Source organism: Crocodylus siamensis, chromosome 1 (genome assembly GCF_052110815.1).
Source record: "Crocodylus siamensis isolate JL-2025a chromosome 1, ASM5211081v1, whole genome shotgun sequence".
Lineage (NCBI taxonomy): Eukaryota > Metazoa > Chordata > Crocodylia > Crocodylidae > Crocodylus > Crocodylus siamensis.
The window spans coordinates 297,062,590-297,089,512 of NC_143395.1; the positions used below are offsets into that span (position 1 = coordinate 297,062,590).

The following is a 26,923-nucleotide window of genomic DNA, read 5'->3' on the forward strand; positions in this document are numbered from 1 at the left end:
ATACACAGTGAAAAAGACACAACAGCATCTGATATCTCCTTTTACAGAAAAACCATAGGTTCCATACAGACAATTTTTGAACTTCCACACTAGGTTGTATGCTGGACTTGTAAGAGCAGCAGAAAGTGGGGACATCACACATGTCCTCCTTGCCTGGATCAACTATCGCCTCTTTCAGACAAATGTTAGTCCTCCCACATTCTCCCCACTTAGAAAATGAACTATCAAAACTACGGCAGCCACCAAACCTCCGAATCCTTTACAATTTTAGCACACCCTACTAGGGCAAACTCAGCTTCACAGCTATAATACCAAGGGGCCAACGAGCTGATAGAACAGTACATGTATAATCAAGTGATACCTTGCTCAGATAAAGACAGTCCTACGTATTTTGAGAAGATGAGTGAAAAACACTTTGGAGGAGCCAGTTTCTCCAAGTTCATATGATCATTCTAGTCCTCACCAATATCTTTCCTATCCAAAGTCATGAACTCCCCAGCCTGACTCAGGTTACTTAGCTCCTTTTCCCCCAGAATGCTCTTTTCCTGATTAAAGGGAATTTACCAGTCTCAGTCTGTTAGCACAGATTTGAGCCTAGATGCTCTTTGACTTTGATTGGCATTGGGTACTCAGGCCCTCTTTCCTTTCCACAGCAATTCTTTCTTCCCCTCTTCTTCCCTAGCAGGAACCTCCTTTTTTCCCATTTGCTCTCCTCCCACCCCAGTTTCTTCCTTCCATTTGGATTCCTCTTCTGGCTCCTTTTAATGGTAGCAATGTTGAGACTCCATATGGAAGGGAAAGATGGAAGGACAAAAGTAGATGTCTGCAGTGGGGAACAGAAGATGGAAAGAAGAAAGACTGAAGGAAAACGAGAAACACAGAATGGAAGAAAGAAGGAAAAGGAACAACAAGGAGAAGGGAAGAAACAAGAGCAGACCAAGAACCTTGAAAGAGAATAAAGAAAGAAGAGGACCAGAGGGAGAGATTTAGGATCAGGGAGGAATGAAAAGAAAGTGAAGTGTAAGTAAAAAATACTGAAAGTTAGAAAGGGGAGGAAAGAAAATGGTCAAGTAAAGAAGGAACAACAAAAACTGTGGGTGATGTACTGCAGTATGTTCTGGTGATTTTTGTATTTGCCTGATGGAAAATTTGGTGTCAAAATATTAATTAAAATATGTGCTAGCTGTTTTATTTTAATAGCAAGGGAATGTGAATCTTCAGGATGAGAAGAGCTTTTGAGACATAGCTGTCAATGAAGGGAGGTCCGTTGTCCTGTCCTATGTCAGGAAGGAGAATAATCTGTCTGTATTTCATGTGTTTACAATCTCGATTCTTGAATATTTTTGCATATATTAATATGTGTTATGTTACTATGGAGTATACAAGAGCATTTGGAGCCTTACATTTAAGAAGTGCATTTGCTGGTATGTCACTAAAACTCAAAATACAATATGGGCAAATTAATTTTAATAGAGTTAAGGCCTGCCTATCCAGGGAGATAGCCCACAATAATTATTCTGCACTAGCTCTCTGCGTGGCACTGATTTTGTGCCAGCAGTGGTCTCATTTATACCACTTCAAGCCAGTGTAGAAAGTATGCTTAGTGAAGAGTAAGCATGTTCACATTGGGAGTTAATGTGAATACCTATTGTATTTTACATTTGTACCCAAACTTATTGTGCAATAGCTTCCCTGCATTGACCAGCTGTTAGGGTCACTGTAGTGCAGGAGGCTCAGATAAGGGCTTTTGCACCATGCAAGTCAGCAGTAAAAAGAGATGTCAGCATTTGTTTGGAGTCTAGAGCATACCTTCTTCCTTGCAATGCATTTCACTCCTCTAGAATCCTACAACAATAACACATTGGTTATTTCTTTCTCTGTTGTGCAAATCTTTTCCCATAACTTTTTCTTTCAAAATTTAATATGTTAAAAATGCAGGAAACGGCACCTGGTATTTCACAGTGCACCACGGGAGCCTCCTTGGACTTTCCCCCATTACTTTTTTTTTTGTCTCCCCACAGCTTCTTTTGTTTGCTTGACTAGCTAAGGGCCAGGCTGGGTGCAATATCTTGGCTGTCACCCTGAATCAGAAAGATCAGAAGTCCTTACCTCTGGGCTGGAGTAATGAGAGGGCTTGCTGCCGTCACTCTCACTAGAACTGCTTTCACTCTCTGAATCAGACTCTGAACTGCTCTCGGATTCACTGGAGCTGCTGCTGCTTGACCCCTTGCTGGAGAGTCCTGAGGTTCTGCTACTGGGCTGTTGCACGCCAGTGCTGCCAGCCCCAAACACAACCCACCAAGGGGGAGGGGGGAAAAAAACAAAACAACAACATAAAACAAACAAAAACATGCTATTTTTAGGCAGCATAAATCACAGCTGTCTAAATGTTTGCAACCTAGGCTTTGCGGTTACAAAAGTGGTCAGATGGGTTGAAAATTACATTCTTTTAATTGCAGAGGGGGGTGATCAGGTGGGGGGGAGGGGGAATCAGATTTCAATGTTAATACCATGCTAACATTAATACATCACCCCTAGCATTTCTTTGCTTTATGAGAGAGGATCAGGTTTTCATTTCAGGTTACTTTTGCATATTTAAGAGAAATTGTAGGATATATTTCCAAGTCAGACAGTAGAAATGTTGGAAATCTTTTGGAAAACCTGAGCTACAGAAAACTTTGGAACAGAGAAAACTTTGAAAAGACTGGAATGCAGAAAACAGCCTCATAATATCTACTGTATAGTAATTACTATCATAAAGAGAAAGCAGGGGGGTTGTAAATTGGGATATGGTTCATAATATTGGCCATTTCCAACAAAATAAAGTAAAATAAAAAAGGTACAATAACTTCTGGTGGCCCTTTTTATGCGTATTGTATTGGCAAAGTAAATATGATTTAGTTAGCTATATGTGCCGTATTCACATTGAAATCTGCAAGAACTAAGGCTCCTGTCCTGAAAACACTTAAGCATGTACTTACCATTATTCACATGGAGCAGTCCTATGTAAGTCAATAGGACTTCTCACCTTAAAAGCTGAGCATGTGCTTAAGTGTTTTCTGTATCAGGCCTTTACAGAAACAGAAAAACATAATGTTTCCATTCCATAAGTAACTAACTGACTGCAAATATTAAGACATCCCACAGTCATAAACGTTTGAGTTTTAAATGACCTATTATCTATTCTGTTTCCCAGGTTTTGGAATATTGTTGTTTATAGTACATTACATTTTTAGTGATTTATCCAGTCTGTTTTAAATAACTCAAATCAATGGGACTTTCACCTCTACCCATGGGAAACTACTCTGTAATCTAACAGACTACATTGCCAGATTTCCCCCAAAATTTGGACTAAATTTGTCCTTTCTTAATTTATTATCCTTATTTATTATTTCATCCCATTACTCATTATCATTACCCTACATTATTCCCCCTTGCCTTCAAATATTTGAAGCTTGCTATTCAGTCCCCTTGGCAGTAATTTCTCAGCCATGCTATACATGTTTAGCTCTTCTGATCTTCCCTCGTAAGTCAATACCTCCAGGCTATGGATCATTTTTATGGCTCTTTTCTGAACTTTTTCCAATTTGTCTATAACTTTCTGATAATGGGATGCTCAAAAGTGAAGGCAGTTCTACAGATGTGTTTTCACTAGAGCCATACAATGAAGGACTATTATATTCCTGGTCCTATAGCTTCTGCATATGAATACCAACATTACACTGATGTTTTGGCTCTAACGTCATATTGTAAACTTACATATAGTTTGGTGTCTGAATGCTTAGTGGTCCCTTTCAGCATTAGTGCTTCCTGATGCCTCCAGTGAATATCTACCTTTTGTATTATTTCCCCTCAGATATATTTTCACACTGAGTCACATTTTGTTACTTGCTGCCCATGTTTCCAGGTCTGTTTGATTTATTTCTCTTCCCTCAGAGGTGTCTGCAGCAACTCCTAATTTAGTATCAAATGCAAGCTTAATTAAATGGCATTCTCTTCCTTTTCCACATCATTAATGAAAATGTTCCATAAATCCAAACCAAACTCTGGTTCTAATAATTTTCTCTCAACTCAATTCCCTAATATTTATTGTCATTTGTATCTGATATTCTTCAATTCATTTTTGATCCTTATCTAGGCTAATTTGAATTAATTTTGAGAGATATTTTGTAAGAAACAAAATCAAATAATTAATTAGAAATCAGACATATTACAGCTAGTGCTTTGTCTTCATCTCCCGAATTATGTAATTTATTCCAGAAAGCAAGTATCTGACCGAAGACTTCTGGAGATAAGAAATATATAGATGAGAATTTTTCCTGAGTTGAGATCCAGTTGGTGTACAATAGAGGCCAGGCTGTCCAAGAGCCAGTTACAATTCCCCAATTCCCCGATTCCCTTTTCCACCCAGCTCCTGGCCCACCTCCCCATTTCCAGGGGACTGTTCTAATTCATACAGGCTGTTCAAAGGTTTCCCAAGGGACCATCTGCCTGAAACAGAATTGCCCAGCACCAGTCTAGCTCTTCTGCCTTCTACTTCTAGCAAATCTCCTTCATGCATTTAGCATGTTGTCTCCAGGGCTAGGGACAGAAATTACACATAAACCAGTATAAGTGATTGGAAACCAGTTCAAATCTATAACACAACAAAAGTTCATTGTACATAAGCCCCTTTCAAATTGGCCAAAATGGGTTTAAGATAAACCGGGATGGATGTAGTATCAGACTTATGGGTGCCTGTATATGTACAGGGACGCTGCTGTGATACACTGTAGTTACAGCGTGTAAGAACAGACTCAATTTATCAAGTCTGCTGCACACTCCAGCAGCCTCTGTGTCTCGTGTATTCAGCGTCCCCACTTTTCAAAATGGTGGCGGGGGCATTTTAACTAAAGCTCTTCAAATGAGCTTAGTTAAAGTGCCCCCACCACCATTTTAAGTATGAGATGCTGAATACATGAGATGCTGTGGGCACTTTAATTAGAGTGGCTCTTGGAGCCACTCTTATTAAAGCACTCCCCACACCCCTAGAACATGTGTAAAGACGTCCTCATTGATTGAGGTTAAATCAGTTTATTAAATTTCTGTCCCAGATCCTGTCCAGATTCAAGTTAACTCACAGTCCCCAGTATCCCAGGATGCTTTGCACCTCTCCTACAAACCCTCCCTCGCCAGGTTGGCAGCTAGCCTTGGCCCAAGCTGTCTACTCCCACCTACCAGGGATGCATGCTCTAGCGCCCCCCTGGCTTCTGGCCTGGACCACTGTAGGCATGTGGTTGAATTTCTAGAATCAAAAGTGAATGTTGGGTCACTTGCTTTTTGGTTCAATTTACACAGCTTAGGCTAACCTGTGACAATTGAATCAATTCAGCCTTGGGTGTTTACTTAGCCTCGGATACCAACAGCAGGCAAAGGAGCTGTTTGTGGCCTTTGAGTGCTCCCTGATACAATGGTGGGGTTTTTTTTTTTGAATTTAGGCTGTTGGTGTTCCCTAAGGCTGAAAGGTTCCAGACTTCACAGACCCTTGGAGTACTGATTAAAAAAGAAAATAAAGTGAAGTGAATGAAGGGGAAGCAGCTGGAATCTATTTATATTTGCCAAAAAATTCCAGTCAGGGATCCACTTGTGACCGTCAGAGGCAAAAAATGCATGCTTGTAAAGGTCCACGCTCGCATCAGGTAGCCCAGCATTATGGAGATCAGTTAGGAGAGTACATACATGTTCCTTTTTCTGAGATACAAATTTTGTTATAATTTACAAGTTTTAAGTGTACCCAGATATGGTAAGTGCCTTTAAAAGCTTACTGTTATTTGTGAAATATCCTGGCTTAATTCCTTAAATCAGTAAATATCTGATTTTTATGTACCCATTGTACAACAGTGATAAGAGATATGCAGATGTTTGTAACAGTAAATGATATAACTAGAAGAGGACTGCTGAAGTTTGCTCACTACCTGTGGATAATTTGGTATTGAGTACTTGCCATTGCTGAAAGATCAAAAGAAACCCCAGATTGGAGTTTCTTGCTTTGTTTACATATATTAATGAATTGTAGTTAGAATCATAGAACTGGAAGGGACCTGTATGATCATCAAGTCCAGTCCCCTGCCCTGGGCAGGAAGCATTGGGCTCAGATGAGCTCAGCAAGGTGCCTGTTCAGCCTTGTCTTGAACACCTCCAAGGAGGGCGACTGCACCACCTTTGCTGGGAGTGTGTTCCAGATTCTGGTGACCCTTACAGAGAAGCTTTTCCTTATATCCAACTTGAATTTATTCTCTATTACTTTGTGACCATTGGACCTTGTCCTTCCTTGAGATGCCCTCCTGAATAGTTGCTCTTCTAGTTATTGATGCTCCCCCATGACGTACTTGTAGGCAGCTATCAAGTCACCTTCTCTTCGTCAAGCTGAACAGGACCAGTGCCCGGAGTCTCTTCTCATTGGGCCTACCCTCCACACCCTTAATCAAATGGGCGGCCCTTCTTTGTACCCTCTCAAGCTTATCCATACCCTTCTTGAAGTGCGGTGCCCAGAATTGGGCACAGTACTCCAGTTGAGGCTTCACCATCATTGAACAGAGAGGGAGAAGTACCTCCCTGGATCTGTTGGCCACATAGCGGCTGATGCATGCCAGAGTTTTATTGGCCCTTTTGGCAGCCTCGTCACACTGCTGGGTCATATTCATCTTCCAGTTGATCATGACCACCAGGTCTCGTTCAGATGCCGTGCCATCCAGTAGGCCACCACCCATTGTATAGTTGTGGTTAGGGTTCTTCCTACCCAGGTGAAGGACCTGGCAATTCTCCCTGTTAAACCTCATCTGATTTCATTCTGCCCATAAGTTCATTCTGTAGAAGTCCACCTGGATCTTTGTCCTATCCTCTGGTGTGCCTGTGTTTTCCCACAGCTTGGTATCATCTGAGAACTTAATCACTGTGCTTTCTACCCCTTCATCCAAATTATTAATGAATATATTGAATACCACGGGTCCAAGCAAATCCTTGAGGGACCACACTGGAAGTGGCCCTCCAGGATAAGGCCATCCCAATGATCACCACTCTTTAAGAGCGGCCTCTGAGCTAGTTGTCTACCCACCTCACTGTAGACTGGTTCAGCCCCGTACTCTCCAGTTTGTTAGAGATAATCCCATGGGAGACAGAGTCAAATGCTTTGATGAGGTCTAAGTAGATGACGTCAACCTCGTGTCCCTTGTCCAGATGGTTAGTGACCTGGTCGTAGAAGGACACAAGGTTCATCAGGTACAATCTGCCCTCAAAAAAGCCATGCTGGTTGCTGTTTAGTATCCTATCCATTACCAGCTTGTAGTTGATGGCCTCCTTAACCAACTTTTCAAAGATTTTACGCGGGACCACGGTCAGACTGACTGGCCTCATCCCTCTTCCCTTCTTAAAGATGGGCACCACATTGGCCCTCTTCCAGTCATCTGGACCGCTCCTGAGTTCCACAGCTCTTCAGATAGCTTGGCTAGTGGCACTGCTATTAACAAATATTGCTCCCTAACAAATGAAAGAACAGAGACTAAATAAATCTTCAGTATGAAATTTTATTTTTTGAAACTGAAAAGACCAGTGCCTTTTCTGACCCTAGATTAGGAATCAGTTTTGAGAGTGTTCTGCTCTACTGGATTCTCAGTCTTCTCAGAGTATTTTAGTCAGTGTCTGTTGTCAAGCAAACGTCTTCAACATCACAGAACATCTGCACATTTATGTCCTTTCCCTGGTGACTATGGTTTTAATTTTCAACCTATCATTTTTGTTTGGCGTTGACTAAAGCTTTCAAAATTTCTAGACAGGCTAAGGGATAAAAGCTGTAATATTTCTTTCTTGTTATGACATGAAATGCTTTTTTTCTAGGCTGCTGAATAGAAATTGTTACTACAGCCAAAGATATAAAATATAACTGTTGGATTCTTCACAAACATCTGGAAATCTATGTTTGTAGCTATAATGATAGCCAAACTACTGAAAAAATGAACTGCACAAATATTTTCCTATTTTATAGTGATACTGTGGAAGTCTTCCAATTTCTTCCCTCCTACCCCCCTGACTATATCCACTATTATGAATAAATCATGTTTCTGAAAAGTGCTTACTGCATTATGATGGATTAGTATGAAAACACTTTTGTATTTCTTTTTACTTTCCATTTAAAAAAATATAAACCATGGAACTGAATCAGTGACTTGTTTTGAACTGTCGTTTCATAGGCATGTAAGCAAGAACCTGCAGTCAAAATAAAATATGAACATGCATTTTAATCATTGTGGCACATAACATTTACACATGCTAGTGTATCTTACTGTGGCGTTATGCCTTAGAATGAATTATTATAGCTTGGAAATAATATTTTTTATTTCAAGCGATTAAATGAAAATACGAGTAGCAACAATCCTATCCTTTCAAGCCCTCGGATAAGAATGTCCATTCTGTCTGACCTTAGAGTAAGAGAGCACGAGCCTACCTTTATAGAGATGCCAGAAGCTCAGTGAAGCATTTACATGGTAAAATTAAAATCTTAACCTAGACTTCACCAAATACACAGCTACTGAAAATAATTACACAACTCTCACTGTTATTGAGAGTCATGCTGTTGCATTCAGGTAGTTGAACATAGACTTTATTATAATAATCCAAACTCAGTGCTACAAAGGTGTGCATTATGTATAAAGTCTCAGAGTGCGAAAGACAGAACTGCAGTCTGGCAACATTCCTAAACCAATTAAAAGGGGAAAAAAATCCTTGGCTACTGCTGATGCTTGGGAGCTTGCTTTTTCCTTGCCTTAAATTTCAGTAGCCATTTTATTTCCACTTTGTCTAGATACAAATTATTATCTAGTGTGTAAGGTAGTGGTGAATCAGGCCCTGAGTAAGGCCCATGCCAAAGCAAAATATTGGACTGATCCTTTAAAATATATTCCCAACAAAGCTAAGAAGTCTAGGAAAATGCTTACTTTTCATACTATCTGTCCCAAGCAATCAGCATAATTATTGCTTTGCCAGAACCTTATCCAGATATTTGTTTTTAAAGACCACAGTAACTCTGTCCCTTAGACACTGTTTGGTATATTTGTTTCTGTGTCTGGAGACTGGAAAATACATGGCAGTCTATATATCTACATAGAAGTGATAATCTAAATTATTTTTGTTCTAAATCTGACCCTCAGGTACCATATACAAAGCAGCATGAAAAACATCATAGCCAGAACAGAACCATGGGAAACTCCACAAGTGTTCCAACACTAGTTAAAGTGATGAGTACTGGAGAATGGATCTATGAAATAAACAGAATATGTACATAAAAAGTGACTATAGCAGAAATCTCTTTTCCCAAGGCAACTTACTGAGACTAATCAGTGAGGTCTGACCAGACATAGCTTAATACAGGCTATCATAATATTGTAATAAAACTGTCAAAGCCAAACTCTTCTCCAGTTGGTTCAACAGGGTCTGATAATCCAATATGTCACTGAAGAATGCAGATAGATCTTAAAACACCAACATGGACAGGACTTCTCTATCCATTACGGTTAGCACAATATTAATGACTCTGACTAGGACAGACTGCAATTTAGCTTACAGTTCATTACCTCCAATATGTGCCACCACATTTTCCAGGATCCTGGCCAAACATGGCAGGTAAGAAATCAGCCTAGAGTTTCACTGTAGATTGGGGTGAGCAAAAGCTTATTCCGTGTTCAACATAGCCACAACCTTTCAACCTATGGCAGGAGATGTAGTCAGTAAATGAGAGATAATTTGTTGCAATAAAAGAGGGAAGTTGAGAACACCAAGAAGAAAGAAAGATAAGGAATGTCTGGGGTAAGAGGATCTTAGCTTACATATGCATTCAGGACTCTCTGTAGGAAAGGACAATGTAACAAACAGTGAGAAAGCATGAACAATGATGCGGTTGATGATCAGGTCAGCAGTAAGTGGTAAATGCATCAGAAGGAAAAGAAGCTGCTCTCCCCTGGAGAAGGGAGTCGGAATGCTTCTGTTATTCAAAAGACCCAGAAAATCTGTTGCTGGCCTTGAACAAGTTTAAACACTGAGGGAAATATGCCAAACAAGATGGTTAGTAAAGAAACAGTACTCTGAAATGGAAGGCCAAATCTAGTGCAAATTGACACTGTTAAACTACACAGAACTACAGTGGTTGGGGTTCTGGCCCAGACTACATAATAAAACTTTAAATTCAATGATAAAAATATATCCCAGACTTTAGAAGAAGAACCTGACTGTCAAAGTCATCTCCTCCTCCTTCTCCTTTAAAAAAAATCCAGATACATGCATGTGTAGTACTATCTTTCACTGTCATTAAAATCAGTGTAACCAACTGGGAAGGCTCTCACTACACATGCTTTATTCTTTCCTTGAGAGGCGTATATTCCATATGGTAGTTCCTCAGAGTAGAGATCAAGAGTTTTGTGCCAAAATCTGTATCGTTATCACTACTGTCTGGCACCAAAGGAAGTGAGTCATTCATATACACAGTAAGGAAATCCTTCCATACTGATAATTAGCAATGAATCAAAGAAGCAGCAATGAAAGGCCATTCCTACTAGAATCTATGCAAGTACCTTTCAAATGCCCTTTCAGGAACTCTAGTTTCAGTGTCTGTCTATTTAAAGTATGCTTATGCGTATGGTATACCTTGGCACTTAAAGAGATAGCCACTCTACTACTGTAATATTATTTTTGAAGCATTTTTTGAGGGACATCGATACATATTATTATAATGACAGACTATCAGCATGCCAGATGAAAACTTTTATTTAGTGTTTGCAGGACTTAGATAAAAAAGAGATATTCAGTAAATGGAAGTGATATCATGAACACTGGAACACCCTGCCATCTGCCACATATCTGCAAGTTTTAAAATATAAAGAATGCTTTTGTGGTTAAAACACAGAAATGAGAATCAGGAAACCTCTATTCTATTTTCAGGTTTGCCACAGGCTAACCTGAATGACCCTGAGCTAGCTGATAGATTTCTCTTTGTCTCTGCTTCCTCATATGCAAAATGAGAGTAATATTACTTACTTGTCTTGCAGTGTACTACAATATTTAATTAAATATTACATGAAAACACTTCAATATCCTCAACTAGAAAGTGGTGTAGAAATAGGAAGCACTATTGTGTCATAACAGACAAATTATGAGTGCACCGACTTGTTATACTAATTTAAACAACTGATTGTATAGACTTATATAATTATTTTTATGACTTCTTAAAATACATTATTTCTTATAAAAATATTGTTCAGTAAAGAAAAAGTGTCTAGCATTGTCACACCCTTTTATTAGGATTGAACACATACTCATGCACACTTACACACACATACGCATATAAAAAATGGACTGGATCAGGTCCTTTTCTTGAGACAGAACTGTTTCCACAAGTCTATTAATATCTTTGGGAAACAGCAAAATGTTTTCATACTTTATTCACATAATGGATGAGCAATGAAAGGGGAGACATAATGAGTGAGAGTCCTGGAGGTTGTTTGGCTTGTCACAATAAATAATGCTTCTGTGAAAGTATTGCATTAGCTGAGCGGTGCCACCTTTGCACAGTGCAGCTAATAAAGTACAGCTGCCAAGAACAGAGTTCACAAACTCCACCTATATTTTAACACTGTCCTTGGGAGTTGCTTAAATAGTTTGTGCTGACAAGACTACAAGTATTAGCTAATAATGCAAACCTAAGGTAAATCAGTGCTCCTTAGAGAGTAAGGTCTGCACATAATTAGCAGAATAATATGCCACCAACATAAAAATAAATGGAAAATAATATTACTGTATTATTAAAAAATCCTATCAAATCACAACAAAGATACACAGCGTCATTCAGTCTAATATTTTAAGAGTTCCCATTTCTAGTTTGACTGCAACTGGAGGCAGCCATGCAAGATCACAGGTCCACTTTAGAGGGACATTGTCAGAATTAGAAAATACCATAAAAACTGTCTAAAATAGCAGTGTTATTGGAAGCTCCTCATCCCTCCATGAGTGGTAACTAATAATCATACCAGTAGTGTGAACAGTCCTATCAGGAGGAATATATGCTTCAGTATTTGAAAGGAAAGGGTGCTAAAAACCCAGGGCTGCATTTAACTTTGGGATGAAGTGATTAGTCAGCAGGCTGACAGCTGTGCTAGGAGCCTGGTGCCAGATTCCAGCGTATGCTTTCCACGCCTGCCAAGTGTTTACTTGTCGCGCCAGATAAATGGAACATCAGCAGTGTTTTATTTGACCTGCTCACAAGAAAAATAAAGCAACTCTGACTTCCTTGGTGTGTTTGTCATTGACCTTGCATCAGCTGAATATGAGTGGTGAGATTTCCTAGTCCAGGCAAGTTAACTCTTCACAGAATGGCTTTTCAAAAGTCTTTTCTCTTCATGGGTAATAAGAAGTTGCCTAAAAGTTGTAAATACTGTAACATGAAAAGAAAGAGCTACAGACAGTGCCAACATTTCTCATATACTCTTTGGAACAAGCTTTTAGATTAATGGCCTAACAATTTACAATAGGCACTGATTCTGTGTAAAGATGCTCTGGGAACACCGGTCATCCTGCCTTCATCAGACAAAAACCTAGGAACCATTTCCAAGGAACAAGTTTTTGGAGGTCAAAAAATGAATGGGTCACGTGAAAGACGTTTCAGAGAAGAGTCGACCAATATAAGAGCATCACAGTCGCTTGTGCCCCTTGTGTTTGGTGTATTGATGGCTTTTGTGAACTCCCCTTCCTCTGCTCCTTAGAGGTTGTCTCTTTTCTCTTTCCCCTCATTAGTTTGCTCTTCTACACAGTTACAATCTTGTACTCTTCCATGTGACATAGGGTTTTTCCTTACTAGCAAGCAGATAAGAAGGGATGACCTGGCTGAGATCAGACTTTCTGCTCATCATTTGTGTGGCCTCCTTACAATGGGCTCAGAATGGAGCAGACACTTTTCTTAGTAGCCCATCATCCATGAATGATATTTTAATGTCATTCCTACCTCTGCTTTACGCTGTCATTTTTATTTAAGTCAGTACAGCTTCAAGCTGCTTGGCAGAGCTAGAACACTGTTTGACTGGAGAAAGAAATGATTGAAGTAACTGCTTACAATGCTCATTGTGTTTTATCATGTGGCAAAAGCTAAAGGGCAAAGAAAGTGTGGCAGGTGAGTTTATTAACTTTTTGTACCAGCCGTGTTATACCAGACTTGGTGTTATACCAGACCTGGCGCACAGACTGAAGCTGTGCCAGATCCAGACTGCACACTGACTCCACACACTGGGTCTGGGGCTCTGTGCTAGGTCTGGCCACAAACCAGTCCCACATACCAGGTATGGGGCCATGTACTGACCTCATGTACTTGAATTCAGGGCCATGAGCCAGGCTGGACCCCATGCACTGGGCCAGGGCCACACACCAAGTCCATGTGCCAATGTTAGGGGACAAGGTTGTGGGCAGTCTGGCATGGGAATTGGGTCTCTGAGGGAGGAATGAGGATCTGAGAGCTAATTACAGATCCAGAAGCAGGAGCTAGAGGAGTGTCTAAAATACAAGCTGGGTCAGACTCCAGAAGGTCAGAAGCCAAGAGGAAACCCACAGGTCCAAGTCCAAACGCAGCCAAGCCGGGGATCAAGAGCCAAAACACAGGACTCGGAACTACAACCAAACAGAATTCCTTTTCCCTCTTTTGCTTTACTCTGCCAGCATTTTGTTTCAGAAAATTTATTAATAAACCCAACCCCACAGCTGCCAATCTACAATAATGAATTTTCTATCATTTCATAGCACAGTGCGTTATGCTGAGGCTCCCTACAGCATTACAGCCTCTTGCTTAAGTCAACAGAAGTATATAAATGGCTGTCTGGCAAGACTGTCTTCATATTCTGAACATCCAAATACTGATGAACTTGTGCAGATAAAATTACTAACTACTGTAATAGCTGTCCAAATGGGTGTAATACATTTAAATGTGTGACAAACTCTTCCAGGTTTTACTGACTCTTAGTGTTGTTGCTGCCAGTTTTAGTTTTACTTTTTGACTTGAGCCATGTTCTATTGTCTCCCAAAGGTCTTTTTTTGGCCTATCTGCTCTAGTTCTATACATTGCCTTGAAGGAGCTTATTGTAAGTTGATTTGCTCTGTATAAAGAGATTCTAACTTATCCTCCTTATGTACATCACTTTCTAGGCAGGACACCATTTGCATGGTTTGTTAGGCTGCCCTTGATCAAAAGTGCATCCTTGGACATGTTATAGAGAAATCATAAATGTCTAGAACAATACAGAGTTGTCTGGCATGACTCAGGGCATTAGGAAGGCTGGGAAAGTCCAGAAAGGCTGTGGACAGTAGGCTAATCCAGTTGGTATGAAATTATTTGAGGCCCTTAGAATGTTCTTGTATTCTCTCAATTTGAGTAAGTCCAATGTATTTTTCTCTGTGTGAAAAGTAATAGAGCACCTTCTTACAAAAGAGCTGTATGTTATATTTGATTTGTACCTTATATCCCAAAGAACTCAGGAAACAATAAAAGAATGCATACTATTAACTGAAATGACCTTCAAAGAGTGTTTGCGTGGGGGGCATACTGCTTAGGACCTTAGGACATGAATATTTGGATGTGGCTGTTCCTCCTAAGGCCTACGTTTAGGCACCCTTATTTTGTTTTAGTAGCTCATCACTTTACAACTTCAGTGAAAATTGCTGGGGAGTGAAGATATAGTCCGTCTCAGTGACAGTGATAGTTTTGTAATGTCTGGATGCTGGAAATAAAATTTTAGACTAGATGGTAACACTCAACTACAGCTTCTTCAATCCCAGTATTTAAAGCTAGCTTAATTATAAATGTAGCATGAAAAATAATGTGATAATAGTTAATACTGAATCAGTGTCATGAATATTAGTACATTAAATCTATATTAGGACAATGATACAGATTGTGCTTCATATTTCAATGGAAAAGAGATAAAAGTTTGAATGTGAACTGCATCCCTTTCTGGATGGCATCCATGGAAAACAAACTGGAAGGTTTGTTTAATGCACATACAGAGCACGACTGGAGACAGAAAAAAAACTTCAAAGTGATGCATATGAAGTTATTTGCTTTATTAATCCAGAGCATAGTACCCATGTGCCTGGATTCAGTGGCTCCCCAGCTGCACCTTCACACAGTGTGTTATCAATCCTCTATTTCTAAGAAATGTGCTACTCAATAGGAGGAAAATAACACCAGAATTGCATGACATTTTAACAAAATAATCAGTCTTAAACCAGTTCTGTTTGGATGTAGTTATTTTTACAGGATTTGAATTGTGCCTGTACTAGATATATCTTTGCATAAGTCAGTTTGTATCATATCTATTTTGCTGTTTCTTAAGTGCCATGTATTTTAAAAAATGTTTTACAGTACAAAGATATCATTAAGTAACTCACATGTGCCTTAATCTATTCTTCAACCTTACCTTCGTTCTTCCTGCCTTTCCCTGGGAAGGAGGGAATTGTGCATGTGATGGGTATCAGTGGGGGAAGTCCACCATAGCTGCTCCTCCATCATGGTTTCTCCAACCACCTGCCAGCCTCTTTGCTACCTAATTTGACCCTTTGACTTTTTGGAACTCTCATCATAATTTCTTGAAGATCTTCCTCTTGGCTTCTGCTTCACTGATAACTTGCATGCTGTAGGATGCATCGTGTAATGTGGCATATATCCCCATAGCATGAATTTAAATTTAGCAGCAGGATCCAGCAGGGAAGCTATTAAAGGTGTTGAAGCCCACATCTGTTGCTGCTAGGATGGAAGGGAGTGTGATGCCCAACTGTGAGGACATATGTAAATTTTCTTTAAAACTGCAGCAGGTAACCAGGTTACTGCAAGAGGCGTTAGAAGTTTCTATACAAAAGCTCTACAATGAAAATGAAAGACAGAGGGAGACAAAGGGACTTTAAGAAAAACAGTATTTTCTTAATCTGACAAAATCCTTTGTTTAGTGTTATAAGAAAGCTTTGCTGAAACTCTTTATTACTGTTACTCAATAATTAACCCCCTGCTGAGCTTAAAAAGCCTGGAGAAAAGGTGTTGAGCTTTGCCATAAAAGCAGATGATAGAGGAAGAAGCTAAATAACTTTTTGTTGGCAACTAGCTTAAATTCCTCAACCAGCCCCAGCACTACATTTTATTAAATACTCTTCAATACAAGTAACTAAAATTAGCTATGTGCATAGGAAAACATTGGCTCTGCAGGAAATAAAATATGTGATTTTTCTATTTTCAGTGTTAAGACTTAGCTGGGTCTCCCCTTTTCCTGATATTAAGGGAAATAGTGTAATAATGAATGGCTCTGAATATTATAAAAATCCTTCCAATGGGTGGAAATTTGGGCCCCTGTCTCAACACTGAGAAGACTAAAGTGCTATATCAGCCTGCTCCTCACCATGAATGTGATCCTCCCCCTTAAATTACCATTGAGGGAAAGACCCTGGAGGTAGTAAAGCACTTCCCTTACCTCAGTAGCCACCTCTCACAGAAAGCAAATGTTGATGAGATCTAGCACAGGAGCAAACACTTCCTTTAGGAAATTGCTTTGGCATATTTTTATTGATTAAATGCCAGAAAGACGCCAAGATCTACAATACAGTCATCACCTACGGTCTTTTCTACGGATGTGAAATATGGGACCTAATTTTGCCATCACAAGAGCCTGGAGAGTTATCACCAACAATGTCTCCAGAAAATTATCCGCACCAAATAGGAAGATGGCTTCACAAATACCAGCATCCTTGCTTAAGCCAAAGTTACTAGCATTGAGTCAGTGATACTCAAGTACCTACTTCACTGAGATCTCACAAAAGCCATAGGAAAGGCTACAGGGACACACTGAAGGTGATGAGAAAAAGTACTGGAGCAAGCAAAAATAAAGTTAGGCCATAATAAGGAGCATAAGTAAAGGCCAAAAACCAAAGAGACCTTGAGATAAGCTTATTAAGAGACAGCTGGAGAAAACGCGTTTAGTTTAGTAAGACTCCAGGGAGAATTTTTGTCAGACTTCCAAGAGTGTATTAAGGAGGGCAGGATGATCTGTGTCTTTTTCTCATAAGTATATAACAGAGCCTGTGCCCTGCCTCTGTTTAGAATTAGTCGCCCTTGCTTCTTCTCCCATGGCCATGAAAAATAAAGCGCTTCTGTTAGCCAAGCAGTGATCCTATCGTGATTTCAACATCATCTTGGGGGCTCAGTCTGGGATGTGTCCTTACACAGACTGCCCTGGGTAGGACCCTTGTCTCAGCTCCTCAGCTCTGTCGCTCCGAGAAGGCTCTCCTCGACCCAGTTCTTCGGCTCTGTGGCTTCAACACTCCGGACCCTGATCTGTCATCTGCCTCCTTGGCTCTGAAGGAACAGTCCCTGGCCAGGGTGAGTACCTGTCTGTTTCGGTGTCTGTAAGTCCTAGGCGTGGCAATGGGTAGCGGGACCTCTAAGATCCCGCAGCGGGATTCCGCCCGGTTCACGCATTTAAAATAGGGGCCCCGGTCAACTCAATACTTAGCAAAATGGAATCAGTATACCAATGATGACCCTAAGTTTCGCTGGCCCTTAGATGGGTCCTGGGATCATCGAATTCTCAAACACCTCCAGGGAAATTTGGAAAGCAAGCACCCTGCTCAAATGGAAGCCTGGTACCTATGGGAAGACGAGTCCGAAAAGTGCCATAAGCACTCCCTTACGGCTTCCTATAAGGAGAATGAGGAAAAATTTAAGAAACAGATTGATCACCTTCAGACTCCCCGATCAGATTCACTCTTTGGAATCACTGCAATGCTACCACCGACATGGACACAAAGGGAGCCACTGTAAGAAAGATTACTACTTGCAGGGGTGGAAACCTTGCTCTGGCACAGTATCCTCTCTGAGAGTACCCTGTGCCGGGGGGGGAGAGGGGGGCAGCAATCCATGGTAGTCCATGTCCCCTTCTCACCCTCAGAAATCATCTCCTGGTCAACTACTTTCCCTAAGCTCCGTGAAGACCCTACCGGGTTTGCTCAAAAGCTTAAAACCCTTTTTAAGGTCTATAAGCCAACTTATGGTGACATTCAGATGCTCCTCCGTGGTCGTCTCTCCGGAGACCAAAGGGATACCCTCCTCAAAGAGGCCCTTTGGCCTGCTCAGGACCCCGGCAATGTTGGTCTGTGGGACCTCTATAAACAGGTCCTAGATGCTGTCTCTAAGTTTTCCCCACAAAAGACTGGTCCAAAATTTCTATGTGTAAACAGAAGCTAGAAGAACACCCTGCCGATTACTATTCTCGCCTGATCCAAGCCTTTAAGGCACATTCTGGCAATGAAGACCCAGAAGCTAACCTTTCTGCCGTGATCATCAAGATCTTTGTTTTAGGGCTGTTACCAAAGATTTCTGAGCCCCTGCAGACTGCTGTATTTAGATGGGGAGCTAAACCTATCACCGAAATTCTGACTGCCGCCACTCATTTCTATACTGAAGCTCAGCAGCAAAAATCAAAGGCTCAGGAAAAATTGATGGCTCTGCAGATCAGAGACCTTCAAGGTGGCACCAGACCACGGCGCTCTACCAGACCGTCTTGCTCAGCCTGGCCACCCGGTCCCTTTGACATTCCTAATGATGTCTGTTGCTACTGCAAGCAGAAAGGCTACTGGAAGAATGAGTGCCCAAATAGACCCCAGGGGCCCCCGCTCTCAGCTAACAGCCCTCCATTTCAGCCAGGCGCCTGCTGAGCTCCACCGCCCGGACCAGCTCCTCTCTAGTCCTTCAAAGGTGAAGATCAGTATTAGGACAGCAGAGAAAACCCAGAGACTCTAGCCCCTTTGCTTTCTACCCTTTCTGATGCTACAACACCTGTTACTGTGGTAAAACAGACTGTTCCCTTTCTTGTTGATACCGGTGCTTCTTTGTCTATGATTAGCTCTGATTTTGTTTCTAAGGTTCCCGTTTCTGATAAAGTAATCACCACTGTAGGTACTGAGGATCAACCTATTGACTACCCTGTTACGCAACCGCTCTCGTTTACCTTAGGTCTCTTACTGAGCAACATGCCTTTTTGTTAAGTCCTTGTGCTTCTGTAAACCTGTTGGGGTGAGACCTCCTTTGCAAGTTATGAGCAACTGTTCATTGTTCTCTGGATGGGGTTTTCCTCTCGTTACCCCAGACCCAGATTCCTGCCTTGATGATGACACTAATGGAACAGGAACGTGAGCCCAGTTATTCCTTGTTGCAACAGGAACTATTGGCTCATGTTCCTGAGTCCTTTTGGTCCTACTCTACAACCGATGTGGGGCTTCTTAAGAGTGCCATCCTAGTTTCTATCAACGTTAAACCAGGAGTGTCTCCCCCATCGGTCCTGCAATACCCATTGTTGGCTGCTGCCTCTCAAGGCATTGCACTTGTTATACAAGGGCTCCTAGAGTAAGGAGTTCTTGTACCTACTTGCACCAGTTGTAATACCCCAATCCTGCCAGTCTGCAAACCAGGGAAATTCACCCCTGAAGGATTACCTGTTTATTAGTTTGTTCAAGATTTGGGTGTTATTAACAATTTTGTGGTTCCCTTGACAGCTGTGGTGCCCAACCCTGCCACTGTTCTCTCTCAGATACCTGCTTCTGCCTCTTGGTTTTCTGTAGTGGATCTCTATAATGTTTTTTTTTTTCTATACCAGTTCACCCTGATTTTCAGTATCTTTTTGCTTTTACTTATCAGGGCCAGCAGTATACCTTCACCCGTCTGCCTCAAGGATTCCGTGACTCCCCCACCATATACAGCCAACTTCCCAAGTCTGACCTTGATACAGTCCAGCTGCCTCATGATTCTGTGCTTTTTCAGTATGTAGGTGATTTGCTCCTCTGCTCTGATACACTCCCTCATTGCTAAGCTGATTCTGTTGCCCTTTTAGAACAACTTGCACTGTGGGGCCACAAAGCTTCCCGCTTTAAGCTCCAATTCTGTCAGGCTTCCATTACCTACCTAGGCTATACTATTTCTCACAGTACTCATCACCTGTCTCCTGATTGCCTTTCTGCTACCCTTTCTCTGCCTCACCGACAGACTAAATGCCAGCTCCATGGTTTCCTAGGTGCTGTGAACTACTGCCGACAGTGGATTCCCAATTACTCTGGACTTTCCAAACCTCTTACCCTTCTCACCTGTGACTCTTTCCCTGACTCACTACCCTGGGATGAAAGCCATGAATCTGCTTTCTGCCAGCTCAAGCAAGCCTGCCACACCAAGGCCCCTGCCCCGCCGGATCTTAGCAACAGGTTCGCACCTCTTGCAGCCCCAGCAGAGCCCACACAGTTGCCAGCTCCCACAGGCAACCCAGGCTCGACTGCAGCTACTGGCCCCGCTCTCCCCAGGACAAAGCGTAAGGTGTTTGTTGTGGGAGACTCCATCCTGCAGGGCACTGAGGGGGCAATCTGCCGCCCCAACCCCTTAGCCCGGGAAGTCTGCTGCTTCCCGGGGGCCTGCATCCGAGACATTGCGGAAAGGATCCCGCAGCTCCTCCGGCCCACAGACCACTACCGCATGCTCCTTATTCACGTGGGCACCAATGACACGGCTCGGAGCACCCCCAGCCAGGTCATGAGGCGCTACAGGGAGTTGGGAGCGGGGCTTAGGGGTCTGGGAGCTCAGGTGGTGTTTTCCTCGATCCTCCCAGTCTCGGGCTATCGGCTGAGGAGGGAGAGGAGGATCCACGTGGTGAACCAAAGACTGCGGCGCTGGTGTTATCGGGAAGGCTTTGGCTTCCATGACCACAGCCCGCTCTTTGGCGAGAGAGGCAGTGAGCTGCTGGGAAGAGATGGCCTCCACCTCTCTCCCCTGGGGAGGAGGCTCTTCTCAGCCAGGCTGGCTGACCTGCTCCACCGGGCTTTAAACTAAGCCCGCTGGGGGATGGGGGGACTACTGCCCCTGCTGGCTCGTTGAACGGCCCTTGCAAAGCCAGTGGGCCAAGGCACTTAAGGGGGCACTTAAGGGAGCCCACCCCTGACCCAGCCCTGGCACAATCTGTGGGCAAGGCAAGAGCCCCCAAGGGCACACTTGCCTGCCTGTACACTAATGCCAGGAGCCTGGGCAACAAGCAGGACGAGCTCATCCTCCTGCTCAGTGCAAAGAAATATGATGTCATTGGCATAACGGAGACCTGGTGGGACTCCACCCATGACTGGACCACGGGTATAGAGGGCTATACCCTATACAGGAGGGACCGTATCGACAAAAGGGGCAGGGGTGTAGCTCTCTATGTGAAGGAAAGCTACATGTCCCTGCAAGCTGATGTTGGTGACCGGCATGGACAGCTAGAGACCCTCTGGGTAAAATTCGTGGGGAATTCGGCACAGGGGACACAACGGTGGGAGTCTATTACAGACCTCCCACTCAAAGTCCCGAGCTTGACCAGGAGTTCGCCCGGGAACTGACCGAGGCCGCTTGCTCCAGGACCTTGGTTGTCATGGGTGACTTCAATTACCTGGACATCTCGTGGGAAGATAACTCAGCTAAATCTGAGCGGGCACAAAGCTTTCTCTCGTGCGTGGATGACCTCTACCTGACTCAAGAAGTCTATGGGCCAACAAGAGGCAAAGCGCTGCTCGACCTGGTACTGGCTACGGGGGACGACCTAATTGGCGACCTAGTGATTGATGGGAAGTTGGGTGACAGCGACCACGAGCTGATCACCTTCACCATCCGCTGTAAAGCTGGCAAGTCAGTCAGCAACACAGAAGTCCTTGACTTAAGAAAAGCCAACTTTGACAAGCTCAAGAGGCTCGTCGGTCAGGCCCTCAGGGACCATGACCCCAGGGAGATGGGAGTTCAAGAAGAGTGGTTGCTTCTCAAGGAAGCGATCCTCAGTGCACAAGCTAAATCTATTCCAACACAGAGGAAAGGCAGCAAGAAGGCACAGCAGCCCCCCTGGCTCTCCAGAGACCTAGCAGACCTACTGTGGCTAAAAAAGAAAGCCTACAAAGGATGGAGGACGGGATTCACCTCCAAGGAGGATTACTCCGCGCTGCTCCGGTCCTGCAGGGAGCAAACCAGGAAAGCCAAGGCTGCAACTGAACTCCAACTAGCTTCAGGCATCAAGGACAACAAAAAGTCCTTTTTCAGATCTGTGGGGAGCCGGAGGAAAAGCAAGGGCAATGTTGGACCCCTGCTGAACCAGATGGGGCAACTGACAACTGACGCCCAGGAAAAAGCCAACCTATTAAATAGGTACTTTGCGTCAGTCTTTCATCAGTCCCACGGGATGCCCATGCCTGCTATGGGACAGGGAAATCTGGGTGAGGGGGATCCCCTACCCTCCGTCAATGCTGACCTCGTGAAGGAACACCTTGAGAAGCTGGATACCTTCAAGTCAGCTGGCCCTGACAACCTGCACCCCAGGGTACTCAAGGAACTGGCAAGCGTCATAGCCCAGCCCCTGGCACGGATCTTTGAAAACTCCTGGCACTCTGGTGTAGTGCCCGAAGACTGGAAGAAGGCCAATGTGGTGCCGATCTTCAAGAAAGGGAGGAGAGTGGATCCCGCTAACTACAGGCCCATTAGCCTGACTTCTATCCTGGGGAAGATCCTAGAAAAGTTTATTAAGGAGGCCATCCTTGAGGGACTGGCCCAGGCTAACATTCTAAGGGACAGCCAGCACGGGTTTGTTGCGGGTAGGTCTTGTTTGACCAATCTCATTTCCTTCTATGACCAGGTGACCTATCACCTGGACAAGGGAGAAGAGGTTGATGTCATATATCTTGACTTCAAAAAAGCTTTTGATCTGGTATCCCATGATCACCTCTTGGCCAAACTGGTCAGTTGTGGCCTTGGCTCCACCACTATCCGCTGGCTGGGAAATTGGCTTCGTGGTCGGACCCAGAGGGTTGTGATTGACGGCAGTCACTCATTGTGGTGCCCTGTGACCAGTGGGGTCCCTCAAGGCTCTGTCCTGGGACCCATACTGTTCAACATCTTCATTAACAATGGGGACATTGGAGTCAGGAGTGGACTGGCCAAGTTCGCCGATGACATCAAACTTTGGGGCAAAGCATCCATGCCAGAAGATAGGCGCGTGATCCAGGCTGACCTGGACAAGCTCAGCAAATGGGCAGATGAGAACCTCATGGTGTTTAACACCGAATAATGCAAGGTTCTCCACTTTGGGAGGAAAAACCTGCAGTACCCTTATAGGCTCGGCAGTGCTACGTTGGTTAGCACTACAGAAGAAAAAGACTTGGGGGTCATCATTGACCAAAAGATGAACATGAGCCTCCAATGCGATGCTGCGGCTAGTAAAGCGACCAAAATGCTGGCGTGCATCCATAGATACTTCTCGAGCAAATCCCGGGACGTCATTCTCCCCTTGTACTCGGCCTTGGTGAGGCCGCAGCTGGACTACTGCGTCCAGTTTTGGGCTCCACAATTCAAAAAGGATGTGGAGAAGCTTGAGAGAGTCCAGAGGAGAGCCACGCGCATGATCAGAGGTCAGGAAAACAGATCTTACGATGACAGGCTGAGAGCCATGGGACTCTTTAGCCTGGAAAAGCGTAGGCTCAGGGGTGATCTGATGGCCACCTATAAGTTTATCAGGGGTGACCACCAGGATCTGGGGGAACATCTGTTCACCAAAGCGCCCCATGGGATGACAAGGTCGAACGGTCACAAACTCCTGCAAGACCGTTTCAGGCTGGACATAAGGAAGAATTTCTTTACTGTCCAAGCCCCCAACGTCTGGAACAGTCTGCCAGCGGAGGTGGTTCAAGGAGCTACATTGAACACCTTCAAGAGTAAATTGGATGCTTATCTTGCTGGGATCCTATGACTCCAGCTGACTTCCTGCCCTTTGGGCAGGGGGCTGGACTCGATGATCTCCCGAGGTCCCTTCTAGTCCTAATGTCTATGTCTATGAAATCTATGCTCTCGGTTTGCCTGACTGTTCTAAGCCGTTTACTCTTTTCTGTCATGAACACCAAGGCACTGCTTTTGGTGTTTTAACCCAGCCTTTTGGGCCTTCCCCACACCGTCCCATTGCTTATTATAGTGCATCCCTTGATCCAGTTGCTTCTGGATTTCCCCCTTGCCTCCACGCTGTTGCTGCTGCTGCCTTGCTGGTTTCCAAAACTGATAACATTGTTCTTGGGCACCCCCTTACTGTTGCTGTCCCTTATGCTGTCCTCGCCCTTCTTCAATGCAGCAGGACTCAGCACCTGTCCCCCGGCTGCTTAACCCGCTATGAGGTGGTCCTCCTGGCGGCGGACCATGTGACCCTTGTTTGCTGTGACCCCCTCAATCCTGCCTCTCTTTTACCTTCACCCCTGATGGTCAACCCCATGACTGTACCCAGCTTGTGGGTTTTGTTTCTCTTCCCTGTCCTGATCTTTCTGATACCCCTCTGACTAACCCTGACCTCATTCTTTACGTTGATGGCTTCTGTTTTCGAGATAGTCATGGTGTTCTCCAAGCTGGTTATGCTGTCTGTTCTGAAAACTTTGTTGTTGAATCTGCTCCTTTTTCTGTTTCTTGTGCTCAGGCTGCTGAACTCATTGCTGTGACTTGTGCCTGCCACCTTGCTGCTGAACAGTCTGCTCTATACAGACTCTCACTATGCCTTTGGTGTCTGCCACTCTTTCGGGCAGATCTGGAAGCAGCGAGGCTTCCTTACTCCTGCTGGAACTCCCATTTCTCACCATCACCTTATTACTGCTCTCCTGGATGCTATTCTTCTTCCCCCCGCCCTTGCTGTCCTATGGTGCAAAGCGCACTCTGTTGCTGACGATCGTGTGTCTCTGGGAAATGACAGGGCAGATGCCGCAGCTAAGACCGCTGCCTTGTCAGAACTCTCGGCTCTGGTCCTTCCAGCCGCTCTCTACCTCTCTTCCCCTGTCTCCCCTGACCTCCCCTCCCTCCAGGATGCTGCCCCGGATGCCGAAAAAGACGCCTGGATTTCTGCGGGCTGCTCTCTCCACTCTGATTCCTTGTGGCGATACCCGTCTGGTCGTCTTGTAGCCCCCCAGGCCCTGTTGTCCCTCTTAACCCAAATGGCCCACTCAGTGGCCCACTCGGCCAAAGGGGGGACGATGGCCGAGGTAGATCGTCATTGGTATGCCCTGGGTTTTTTTGCTGTGGCAGCACATTTTTATTGCCAGTGCCCACAGTGTTGACGACACAACCTTGGCCGACCACCCTGCCAGCCCCGCACATTCCACAGACCTTTGGGGCATTATCCCTTCTCCCACCTCCAGATGGACTTTACTGAGCTGCCCAGGTCAGGACCCTGGAAATATATGCTAGTCATTGTTTGCCTTTTCAGTGGCAGGCCTGAGGCATATCCTTGCCGACAAGCTGATGCTCTCACTGTGCCCCGCTTCAATCTACCCCTTTCCCTGGATTCAGACTGAGGCCCTCATTTCATCGGCCAGGTAATCCAACATGGTTGCAAGGCCCTTTCCATCTGATTCCAACTCCACACCCCAAATCATCCTCAGAGTGGAGGTAAAGTGGAACGGAAAAACTTTGATATTAGCTTTGCCTGGCAAAGACTTGTGAACATACTGGTCTAAAGTGGCCAGAATCCATTCCCTTGGTTCTTTTCCAAATCTGAAATTCTGTTCAAAGGTCTTCAGGTCTGGCCCCTTTTGAGATTGTTATGGGTCGACCCATGAGGGGGATTGCCAGCCCTCCACCCCAACACCTGACTCATCTCCATGATTCCCTTTTAACCTACTGCCAAGGCCCTCAAGGTTATCTTGTTGCAGGTTAAAGCCACAGCACAGCATCAGTCTCTAGGTGGTGACTCAGTTGTCTATCCGGTCCAATCGGGAGATTGGATCTTGCTTAAGGTCTGCCAGAGGAAGGATTGCCTGCAGCCTCGGTAGAAGGGGCCTTTCCAGGTCCTACTAACCACCCCAACTGCCGTAAAGGTTGCCGAGGTTTCTGCTTGGATCCATACCTCCCACTGAAAAAAGGTATCTGCCCTGATGGGGTGGAAGGTTTCTCTCACCGGCGATACCTCCTTGAAGATCCAGAGGGTTCCTATGAGTGAAGATCAGACAATGAAATCTCGAAGAGATCCTGTGAGTGAAGATTTGATAACGAAGTCTTAAAAAAATCCTACCTGGCTAGCCAGGCTTCATCTGAAGCTATGAACTTTAGTTCTGTGTACTAATATACTTTAGTAATATTAGTGTGACTAGCACTAATCCATGGGAAAATTGCAGACAATTACGTAGATTTAGAAACTCCCCAGGGAGTGACGCTGTTTTGTATTCTTGTGATCAGTGTTTTGTTATTAGTAGTGTGCTAGAGGCTGAAGTTTTAGTCGAAGAAAGTTCCTCAGAGTTCCAAGAGATAGCTGCATTGGGATAGCGCTTGGGCAGGCCCTAAGATGTTGTCCCTTCTTTTGCTTTGCCTCTTACCAGGGGTTCCAGTTGGGGCATGAGAAGAGAACAGCATTGTATTCCTGGGACAGAGTATTGCTCATGCAGGAAATCTTACAAATTGCTGGGTATGCATACACAGGCCCACGCATCTGACCAAGGGAATCCCAATGCTTGGGGTGCTGATCCCCCTTGAAGTTTGAGGAACTGACTCCCATCAGCTTTGTCAGGTTTTCCCCCCCGGTCTAGCAGAAACCAACTGTCAATACCTATGTGGTGGAAAGCAGCTCGAGACAGTTGGAAATTGTCCTCAGGGCTGGAAGCGGCCCTCTGTTATAAGTTTAATAGGACAGGAAGGACGGAGGAGGCTGGCTACTCTGTTGAGCATTACCCCAGATGCAAGGTGACCTTCACCTGGCCATGGAATGAGAAAAGGGGAAAAGTGTCAGGAAAGGTTCAGTCCCATTTTTGCAATGGGGTGCCCATCGCTATCTTTACACCTTCAGATAGGAACTACAGTGTGATGTCTAGT

The 26,923-nt window shown here is 44.0% G+C and overlaps 1 protein-coding gene across 1 annotated transcript in view; it reads right to left on the minus strand.

Annotated features, from left to right (window-relative positions):
* Positions 1-26,923, minus strand: part of AFF3 (ALF transcription elongation factor 3) — a 628,646-nt gene that overhangs the window by 71,353 nt on the left and 530,370 nt on the right. Inside the window, exon 10 of the mRNA XM_090020433.1 lies at positions 2,110-2,275. Within this exon, the coding sequence (XP_089876559.1) occupies positions 2,110-2,275 (166 nt within the window). The remainder of the gene's footprint in view (positions 1-2,109; positions 2,276-26,923) is intronic.